General features: G+C 40.1%; 1 protein-coding gene across 1 annotated transcript in view; it reads right to left on the reverse strand.

The window, feature by feature from the left end:
• Nucleotides 1-1,721, reverse strand: part of onecut2 (one cut homeobox 2) — a 37,221-nt gene extending 35,500 nt beyond the window's left edge. Inside the window, exon 1 of the mRNA XM_031802666.1 lies at nt 373-1,721. Within this exon, the coding sequence (XP_031658526.1) occupies nt 373-1,489 (1,117 nt within the window). The 5' untranslated portion in view covers nt 1,490-1,721. The remainder of the gene's footprint in view (nt 1-372) is intronic.
• Nucleotides 1,722-11,626: the final 9,905 nt, after the last annotated feature.

Here is an 11,626-nt window from a genome sequence, read left to right on the forward strand (position 1 = left end):
CGATTGTTATTATGAATCAATGATAACAATACTACTACTGTAATTTGGACGAAATTCATTAATCTAGGCTTGTCAGCAGTGAGATAGATAGATAGATAGATAGATAGATAGATAGATAGATAGATAGATAGATAGATAGATAGATAGATAGATAGATAGATAGATAGATAGATAGATAGATAGATAGATAGATAGATAGATAGATAGATAGATAGATAGATAGATAGATAGATAGATAGATAGATAGATAGATACTGAATTGTATTTTAGTGCAGGGCTATAGCCTGACTACTAGCAGAGAGGCAGGCAGACAGACAGACAGACAAACAGCAGCAGAGACGGTGATGTTTTATTGAGGATACCTTGTCTTACCTGCAAGCCGTAGGGCTGACATCCTCTGAAACTCGGGTTCCTGCAGCCACTTCCACATCCTTCGAAAGGTCTCTCTTCCAGATTTAAGTTTACTCCAAGGTTTGGGGTTCCTTAAGAGGTCTGAAAGGGTGCCTTGCGAGCGACACAGCACCCTCTGAGCGAATATAGCCTGGGGGATGCTATACCGCTTCAGTTCAGCTGTGATCCTTTGTGCCACTTCTTTGGTGTTGATCTCTTCAAGCTGTCCCGAGTTGTTACCTTGTTGTCCCGAGGAGGAGGGCGGTCTGTCCCGGTTGGAAGCCAACACAGGCCCGTGGGATTGAGAGTGGCCCGGGTGCCCGGTGTGGTGCATCCCGTTCAAATGCGGCATCATACCTGCCGTGGGGCCACCGAGGCCTCGTGAGAGGTGTTGATCACCCCTGGACAGCATGGCAGTGTGGGCATCGAAGTTGGAGCTTAGCATCTTGTCGTGCCCATGGGTGCCATAGCTATGGAGGTTTTGCTGTGTATTATGAAGAGAACCCAAACCATTGCCAAGAGGGCTGCTGGCCAGGGGGGATAAACTCTGACCCATCCCGGTCATGTCCTTATGATAGGGACTGTAGAGGTTGTTCATTGCTGGTAAACACCTCTCGTCCCGCATCAGCGTGAAACTCCCGCTTACGTTCCCAGAGAGACGCTGGTGGTGATGGTGATGGTGATGCGGATGGTGGAATTTGTCCGAAACGGTTGAAATTGGGGGTAAAGGTTGAAGTGGAGTTAACGTGGTGTATGTGCCGTTCATACCCATCCCCGGTGGGGATGTATCACACGGCATGCTCATAGCGTGATGGAGCGGGAGAGACAATTCTGGTCGGTACTCTCCGGCTCCGTCCAGAATCGTTGCCATGCTGGACACCATGGCGGACCGCGACGATGCAGCAGTCAGATCCTGATGTAACCGCAAAGAAGCCCCCGCGTTCCGGGTGTGATGGGGGCTGTGGCTGTTCATCAAGTCCTGGTCATGGCTCAGTCCGCCATGCAGATTGCCAATGCTGTCCATTGTCATCTCTGGGTTCATGGCGTAGGCATCCAGATCCTTGGACAGGCATCGATAGGCGTTATAGGCAGTCTTCATTCAGCCCTCATTCAGTCCATTGATCTATTTAATATTTTGTGCCGGGATGGGTTTTGCTAATTCCTTCGGTTTCTTTTCTCTAAGGCCTCTCGGTTTTTTTTTTTTTAAATAAAAATCTTCTTTTTTTTTACCGATCTCTATCAGACGGGCCAGTGCTGAGTCTTCCTAGATCCATGTCCGAGCCCTCTCCTCCTCCTACGTATTCTGTTTAGGACACTGGAGCTGTCCAGGATGGGCTTGCTGAACGGACAGCCTAACTCGCTGGCAGGGGAGGGCTCTTTGTTAAGGACGGCTGATCTGACCACCCACAGTCGCTCTTTGGTTTAAACAAAGGCATTTCATTGGCTGCCTCTCCCATATCCATGTTTACTGGGTAGAGTGCCAGTCAGATATAAGGGTTGGTAGAGATTTAGACTCATCTCTTGCATTTGGAGTGTAATGTCAGAATGTCTAAATGTCAACTCCTCTCTGTATCTCCTCTCTGTATCTCCTCTCTGTATCTCTTCTCTGTATCTCCTCTCTGTATCTTCTCTCTGTATCTCCTCTCTGTAACTCCTCTCTGTAACTCCTCTCTGTATCTCCTCTCTTTGTCTCCTCTCTGTATCTCCTCTCTGTATCTCCTCTCTGTATCTCCTCTCTGTATCTCCTCTCTGTAACTCCTCTCTGTATCTCCTCTCTGTATCTCCTCTCTGTATCTCCTCTCTGTAACTCTTCTCTGTATCTCCCCACTGTATCTCCTCTCTGTGTCTCCTCTCTGTAACTCCTCTCTGTATCTCCTCTCTGTAACTCCTCTCTGTATCTCCTCTCTGTATCTCCTCTCTGTATCTCCTCTCTGTATCTCCTCTCTGTAACTCCTCTCTGTATCTCCTCTCTGTATCTCCTCTCTGTATCTCCTCTCTGTATCTCCTCTCTGTAACTCTTCTCTGTATCTCCCCACTGTATCTCCTCTCTGTGTCTCCTCTCTGTAACTCCTCTCTGTATCTCCTCTCTGTATCTCCTCTCTGTGTCTCCTCTCTGTATCTCCTCTCTGTATCTCCTCTCTGTGTCTCCTCTCTGTATCTCCTCTCTGTGTCTCCTCTCTGTATCTCCTCTCTGTATCCCCTCTCTGTATCTCCCCACTGTATCTCCTCTCTGTAACACCTCTCTGTATCTGCTCTCTGTATCTCCTCTCTGTGTCTCCTCTCTGTATCTCCTCTCTGTATCTCCTCTCTGTAACTCTTCTCTGTATATCCTCTCTGTATCCCCTCTCTGTATCTCCTCTCTGTATCTCCTCTCTGTATCTCCTCTCTGTAACACCTCTCTGTATCTGCTCTCTGTATTTCCTCTCTGTATCTCCTCTCTGTATCTCCTCTCTGTAACTGGGGCGGCAGGTAGCCTATTGGTTAGAGCATTGGACTAGTAACCGAAAGGTTGCAAAATGAAATCCCAGAGCTGACAAGGTACAAATCTGTCGTTCTGCCCCTGAACAGGCAGTTAACCCACTGTTCCTAGGCCATCATTGAAAATAAGAATTTGTTCTTAGCTGACTTGCCTAGTAAAATAAAGGTAAAATAAAAAATAAAATAGATATATTTGAAATAATTTTGCGTATAGGCCTACAATAACAAACATAATTTAGAATCGGCTACTCAGGATAACCAGTGGGTGCATAATTAGATTAATAAATTGCACTTTCATTATTCATGTTATGGTTTATGTTGTAATTATAAACCAGTTCTAGCCTACAGTGGGGCTTTAGTTAGGTTATGTTAAGAAAGTCATAACCTTATAGAGCTATAGCCATAATGTACACATTTCTACTGCTTTTGGTCATTTGACAAAAGATATAGAGAAATACAACATAGAATTATGAGCTGTCACATTAATGGCCATGTTATGACGTAATAAAGAGTAGCATCCGAAGACCAGTGGGGGGGGGTACTAAATTGTCATACTTGAGTAAAAGTAAAGATACCTTATTCACAGAAAATTAATGAAAAAAATGAAAAAGTGGAAGATAACCAGTAAAAATACTACTTGAGTAAAAGTCTAAAAGTATCTGGTTTTAGATGTACTTAAGTACAGTGGTAGAAAAAGTACTAAATAGTTGATGCAAAGTAAAAGTACAAAGTAAAGGTAAATGCCATACATCAAATTCCTTATATTAAGTGAACGAGAAGGCACTATTTTCGTATATTAATTTTAATTACAGACAGACAGGGGCCACACTCCAACACTCAGACATAATTTACAGACACAGTATTTGTGTTTAGTGAGTCTGCCAGATAAGAGACACACTCCAACACTCAGACATAATTTACAGACACAGTATTTGTGTTTAGTGAGTCTGCCAGATCAGAGACAGTATTTGTGTTTAGTAAGTCTGCCAGATCAGACACAGTATTTGTGTTTAGTGAGTCTGCCAGATCAGACACAGTATTTGTGTTTAGTGAGTTTGCCAGATCAGAGACAGTATTTGTGTTTAGTGAGTCTGCCAGATCAGAGACAGTATTTGTGTTTAGTGAATCTGCCAGATCAGAGACAGTATTTGTGTTTAGTGAGTCTGCCAGATCAGAGGCAGTATTTGTGTTTAGTGAGTCTGCCAGATCAGAGACAGTATTTGTGTTTAGTGAGTCTGCCAGATCAGAGACAGTATTTGTGTTTAGTGAGTCTGCCAGATCAGAGGCAGTATTTGTGTTTAGTGAGTCTGCCAGATCAGAGACATTATTTGTGTTTAGTGAGTCTGCCAGATCAGAGACATTATTTGTGTTTAGTGAGTCTGCCAGATCAGAGACAGTATTTGTGTTTAGTGAGTCTGCCAGATCAGAGACAGTATTTGTGTTTAGTGAGTCTGCCAGATCAGAGACAGTATTTGTGTTTAGTGAGTCTGCCAGATCAGAGACAGTATTTGTGTTTAGTGAGTCTGCCAGATCAGAGGTAGTATTTGTGTTTAGTGAGTCTGCCAGATCAGAGACAGTATTTGTGTTTAGTGAGTCTGCCAGATCAGAGGCAGTATTTGTGTTTAGTGAGTCTGCCAGATCAGAGGCAGTATTTGTGTTTAGTGAGTCTGCCAGATCAGAGGCAGTATTTGTGTTTAGTGAGTCTGCCAGATCAGAGACAGTATTTGTGTTTAGTGAATCTGCCAGATCAGAGACAGTATTTGTGTTTAGTGAGTCTGCCAGATCAGAGGCAGTATTTGTGTTTAGTGAATCTGCCAGATCAGAGACAGTATTTGTGTTTAGTGAGTCTGCTAGATCAGAGGCAGTATTTGTGTTTAGTGAGTCTGCCAGATCAGAGGCAGTATTTGTGTTTAGTGAGTCTGCCAGATCAGAGGGAGTATTTGTGTTTAGTGAGTCTGACAGATCAGAGGCAGTATTTGTGTTTAGTGAGTCTGCCAGATCAGAGGCAGTATTTGTGTTTAGTGAGTCTGCCAGATCAGAGGCAGTATTTGTGTTTAGTGAGTCTGCCAGATCAGAGGCAGTATTTGTGTTTAGTGAGTCTGCCAGATCAGAGGCAGTATTTGTGTTTAGTGAGTCTGCCAGATCAGAGGCAGTATTTGTGTTTAGTGAGTCTGCCAGATCAGAGGCAGTATTTGTGTTTAGTGAGTCTGCCAGATCAGAGGCAGTATTTGTGTTTAGTGAGTCTGCCAGATCAGAGGCAGTATTTGTGTTTAGTGAGTCTGCCAGATCAGAGGCAGTATTTGTGTTTAGTGAGTCTGCCAGATCAGAGGCAGTATTTGTGTTTAGTGAGTCTGCCAGATCAGAGGCAGTATTTGTGTTTAGTGAGTCTGCCAGATCAGAGGCAGTATTTGTGTTTAGTGAGTCTGCCAGATCAGAGGCAGTATTTGTGTTTAGTGAGTCTGCCAGATCAGAGGCAGTATTTGTGTTTAGTGAGTCTGCCAGATCAGAGACAGTATTTGTGTTTAGTGAGTCTGCCAGATCAGAGGCAGTATTTGTGTTTAGTGAGTCTGCCAGATCAGAGGCAGTATTTGTGTTTAGTGAGTCTGCCAGATCAGAGGCAGTATTTGTGTTTAGTGAGTCTGCCAGATCAGAGACAGTATTTGTGTTTAGTGAGTCTGCCAGATCAGAGGCAGTATTTGTGTTTAGTGAGTCTGCCAGATCAGAGGCAGTATTTGTGTTTAGTGAGTCTGCCAGATCAGAGGCAGTATTTGTGTTTAGTGAGTCTGCCAGATCAGACACAGTATTTGTGTTTAGTGAGTCTGCCAGATCAGAGGCAGTATTTGTGTTTAGTGAGTCTGCCAGATCAGAGGCAGTATTTGTGTTTAGTGAGTCTGCCAGATCAGAGGTAGTATTTGTGTTTAGTGAGTCTGCCAGATCAGAGACAGTATTTGTGTTTAGTGAGTCTGCCAGATCAGAGACAGTATTTGTGTTTAGTGAGTCTGCCAGATCAGAGGCAGTAGGGATGACAAAGTGTTATATTGACAGGTGCCATAATTCTGTCCAGCTTGAGCATTCTAAATGTAACGAGTACTTTTAGGTGTCAAGGAAAATGTAAGTAGTTAAAAAGTACATTTATTTTCTTTAGGAACATAGTAGAGTAAAAGTAAATGTTGTCAAAAAATATAAATAGTAAAGTAAAGTACAGATACCCACAAGAACTACTTAAGTTGTACTTAAAAGTAGTTGTACTTGAAGTACTTTACACCACTGGATAAAACAAAGTGCAGATAACCTTCTGTTCACTTTTCATCACATTTTCAAGGTCACTTTCTGAAAACTAGAACAAACTCTCTCAATTCAATTCAAACTCGAGGGCTTTATTGGCATGAGAAACATATGTTAACGTTGCCAAAGCAAGTGAAGTAGATAATAAACCTATGTGAATAAAACATACTTTTTTTTACAGTAAACATTACTCTCTCTCTCTCTTTCTCGCTCTCTGTTTTTCTCCACTCTCACACATCAACACTCACACACAAATACAACTTGAAACTTGAAACACATACACCCTATCATGTGATAGTTTACCATATCACCTTTAAACGTTCTCTCTTCTCCATCTTACCCAGGCCTATTCAAGATTACCCTTATTACATTCTCCACATCTTTGTCTCTTTGGTCTTTCAAGGCAGGCAGGCAAGTTGTACACTCGGTATGATGTCGAAATTCACCATTATAATTGGGTGACACAAAAACGTATTTTGAGAGCACTGAGAGACGGCACAAAGACACAGCATTGGTCACATTTGGTTTGAACAGAACAGCTTTAAAAGTAACAGATTTCTCGGAAGCCGCGGTTGCTTTGGTTTGGGAAGCTGGCTATTTTGTTTGGAAATCGCGCAGATGTTGCTTTGGTTTGAAGACACTGTAATTAAGGAAGAAGGACAGAAGTCTGAAAAAGCGTGTCCTATTTTTCTTTTGATCAGCTGTCAAAGGAGGAGCAGGGGGTCCCTTCGAGCACGGGCCTATTCTAAAACTTCCAGCTAGCAGCAGACGAGACCGCAAATTGGGAGGGAACAACAGTATTGTACCTGTGGGGCCTTTCTCCCTTTGTTGGTCGTTTGGACAACGCGTGGTGCACTGCACCGACACAATTACCTTCCGCGGATATTATGATTGAATGATCAACAAACGTTTAGGCTCCTTTTGCTTTCACATCTTTTGAGAGGGGTTTTGTATTATTTCCGTGTTGGGACTGCAATCTAGACTTTGCGTCAAAATACGTACTGCTGGAAATTGTTTACCAGTAGTCAACAAATCAATGTAGGCTATTCCAAAATGAGTCCGAATCAACATGGTTTCTAAGCTACTCTATATATGGGCCTTGAGTATATTTTATATGACCGAGTAGCCTACATTTTCCCCCAATGTATGGAGACAAAACATGGGTTGTATGCTGACTACTCTGTACAGTAATTTATAACTAATATACAAATCACAATACTGAACTAATTGTACATGTCTTGTAACATTGTCTGTGAAAAGGAGACTTTTTCTTCTAATTTGTAGTCTGAGTCTATATCAATTTAAGAAGCGAAAGATTACATTTTTAGCAATCTGTAAAGCCACAAGTTTCCAAACACATTAATAAAATGAATTACGATTACCCTATAAAGTAGTCTAATATTAGATGCCTATGCAGAGACACACTAAAATCTGTCTGAAAACAAGATAGGTGCAAATATCGTCGGCCACAAATTAAAATCCAATCCCCCTCACAAATGAACCTTAACATCTAAAATCAGGAAGACACGGTGGCCTATAGCTAATAAAACATAATGTGCAAGTCTCTCTGAGTCTGGTACTTTCTTAACCAAAACGCAAAGATAAAGTATATATAATTCCGGGTTGAGATTGCGACATTTTTTCTTTCTTATTTTCTTCTTTCATGTTCGTCCTGGTCTCTCCTGCCATCTGCTCAGCAAGTGCAGTAGGCTACTATTGATTAGAATCATTGTGCTGCAGAGCCCATGCTAATCTATACCGTTACTGGCAATCAGTTGGTGCTTTTCATCTGTCCCTACGCTGCTATAGCTAGCCGCGATGTGAGTCCATTACCCAGCGTCCTACATGCCTTGTTCCCTGTTTCAGAAGGCGTTAGGTAAGTGGCCCACATTCCTTTGTTACCAGCCTGGGTTGTTGCTTATGATTATTGCTGTCATTGGATTCGTGGACTAAACATTTAATGAGCAGCTTTTAAATAAAGGGTTGAGAAAAGGGAAAGCTTCACTAGACTAGTGACGGGAGAGAGAAGGGGAGAGGGCGATAGGTAGGCCGGGAATCTTTCTACAGACGGTGTTGACTGACTGACTGGCCGGGAGACACACACTCTGTGGGTTTTGCAGAAACATGTGCTGTATCCTAATGTGTGTGAAGAAACCAAGTTGATACTCAAAATGTATTTGTTTCAATTTAAAGTCGTTGGTAAAATTGTATACCAAAGAAAATTAGCGAATCATTAGAATGGCTTGGTTGAACTGTAGTAGTCCATAGTTATTTCCATTTAATCACAAATAGGCTACTCTTAAAGTGTGTGTCCAACGAATCCTAGCTTGAACCATAAAATAATATGCATTAATGCTACTTTATGATTTATGCAACTTGAAGTCCTAAAATAGATGATAAATATTTGATTTATGTCTTAATGTTATTATTACCAATATAATTATAATTCATTATAAAAATATTATCATTACGGTGCCTGATATTATGCATTTATTGTTATTATTATTATTAGGCCAAACGATTTACATTGCGTTAATCAACCAGACATGTTAGTGTATGCATAGGCTACTAATAATATCTAACATCTGGTAGGCCTACAGCCGGTTAGTGAAATTATTGAATTGTCTTTATTACTGCAAATTTAAAAAAAAATACAAAACGCAAATAACCTCTATTTTCAACAGGATACACGTGGGCCTCATCCTTCACCCATCTTTTATATATATAATATATATATATATATATATATTGTAGCCTACACCTCGGCATATAGATCTACCATTTTAGATAGTTCGACATTAACAACAACTTTCTGACACTTTATTAGTTTCTAGGTACTGAAAGGAAATGCCGCCCCATTCTTCTTCTTCTTCGCTTTCTCCCTGTCCAAACTTTGACATGCGGCCTCATTGTTCGTGCTATGTTATGCGTGAAAGCTGTTTTAAGGGGACAATAGAAGATGTTTTACTCGTCAATAAGGAGAGATGAACACAACTCATGTTTTGACCGCAGAGCGTGGCCACATGCCATCTCCATTCACATCCCTGTTCTCAAGGAGGAGATATATTGTTGCTTGGACTATAGGCTAACTATCAGGGTTTCAGACTATCTTACACTGATATCTTTCTGACCGTTTTAATTTTCGAACATGGTATAGTTAATGAGTTATAGCTTATCACTCTTGTTTCTGTAAAAAAAAAAAATTACATGTTGCATATATTTATTTATTGACAATACACACATTACAAATGAATTTACTCCAATATTTAAAAGTAGAACGTGACTGCTAAGGCAGGGAAGGTAATATATAAGATGCGGAGTAATTAGTTGTTAGTTGCAGAAATACTTTCATTGGTCATTTACAGTCAGTCAGATTGAAAACATTAACGATTCAGAAATGTCCATAATTGTGGTATTTTGTTGTTGACCCTTTCGTGTAATATTAACGATGATTTTAATTAACATCCCGGTATGGTGATTGTGAATAATTTAATACAGGAAAGCCCGGCACTTGCCCGGCACATACAGATACACACAGCTACACACAGGAGTCGTCATTTATAGGAGAGGAAAGAAGGAGTCTTCTATCTCAACGCCATGATTATTTAATGTCCTCAGGCGCGCGCGGTCTTTTAATCACAACATTTGATTGAATTATTGATTGACGTGTAGTAAGACAGCAACAATTAGAACAACATATGTACACACTTCTTCCCTTTGGAGCTTATTATGCATGTAATATTATACATTATACATTTAACCTTCACATTCAGGTATGTGACTGTCCTAAACGTGTGCAGCATGACGTCTATACAATTAGGTTATAATGACAACTGATATGACACGAATAGAACACTATAGCCTATACGTAGTTGCGACAGTAGAATAACGTTAGGGAAAAAAAGTAAAAAATGCACCTTGTTTGTTATACTTTGTAGTCAACTTCAATAATGATCAACTATTCTTTTTCATACAAGTCTGACTAATAACGTTAACGTTTAAATATATGCGTCTTGGATTATACTAGTTTACCGCCAACAGGTCACGAGTAAAGTAAAGCCTATATATATAAAAAAAATGCTGGCTTTACAAAATCTTCTTCTCAACATTTAGAATTTCCATCCTCAATGACAGGTTGTTTTCAGCATGATGCTTTTGAAGGGCATTCTGTCTTAGGGCCTCTTTACAAGCACGGGACATTAGGAGACAAGAATGAGCGGTCATCAGAGATCAGAGGTCAGGCCCTCAGCTCGAGCCATCTGACCCCTCTCATTTGCATATTCTATCCTGTTGGGATGACTCGCTTTTTCAACGGAATCATTTTTATTTTTTATTTAGCAACAAAACATTCGAAGTTAATTATTATTCTAATTGTAAATATTTAGATCAAGTCGACATTTCTACTAGAATAAAGTAATACATTATTGGATTTAATATATAAAGAAACGAGCAAATAACAAATTATTGTAATACTTTATAAAGGAATTAAAGAATGAATAAAATAATTATTTACATTAATGTATGAATTATTATTTATTTCAGAAATCAAGAAACACTTTGGGAAGTAAAACAGATATTGTCTTTATTATTATTATTAATATTATTATTATTATGTGATAGAGATGTTATCCATTCAACAGCTTTTAAAGACAACTGTGTATCTATCCACATTAGTTTAAAGCTACAATTCTGAGTCAAACAATTTTGAGTGGAGAAGCCTTTGTTCAGAAGTTTGGCTAAACTATTACCAATGCTAGTTATCACCTGATGTATATGTATGTGTCTCTTCTGAATATAGTGTATTCTGACAATATTCTCTCACTCCATTTTGTATTTTTTTTTGTTGCCTTGCATAGAAATATTTATAATTGTGTTAGCTAGCCTTTTCAACACCCAGTCGACGTGTTCTCATTGCGATACAAGTATAATACTGAAGTTCTGTTTAATTCTGTGTTGTTTCTTCTCCAACGCTGTACATAGTTTTAGCTTCCCTTGTATAGAAACATCTATAATTTTGTTATCGATTCAACTACTCTATTCATCAATGTTTTCTATCTTTTTAAGTTTTAAACAAACTGTGTGCAAAGGGCCTCTCACTCTGTAGGTTCACAGTGTTGTACCTAACTTCTCCCAGGGTTGTTGTACCTAGTCTCAGCAGGCAAATATAAACACTCTCCTCGTGACTCCTGACCTTTGATATTTAACCCCCTCTATCACACAGACCAGCAAGCTGCCTCCTGACCTGGCACAGCCACACAACAGGACAGGACGGGACAGGACAGGACAGGACAGGACAGGACAGGACAGGACAGGACAAGACGACCACTCAGGCCTCTTATTTAACACATAGAACATAGAAGACATTGAACATAGAAGACATAGAACATACAAGATATAGAACACATATAATACATAGAACACATATAACATAGAATACATAGAACACATATAACATAGAATACATAGAACACAT

This window comes from Oncorhynchus kisutch, linkage group LG23 (assembly GCF_002021735.2).
Source record: "Oncorhynchus kisutch isolate 150728-3 linkage group LG23, Okis_V2, whole genome shotgun sequence".
In the NCBI taxonomy this organism is placed as follows: Eukaryota; Metazoa; Chordata; class Actinopteri; order Salmoniformes; family Salmonidae; genus Oncorhynchus; species Oncorhynchus kisutch.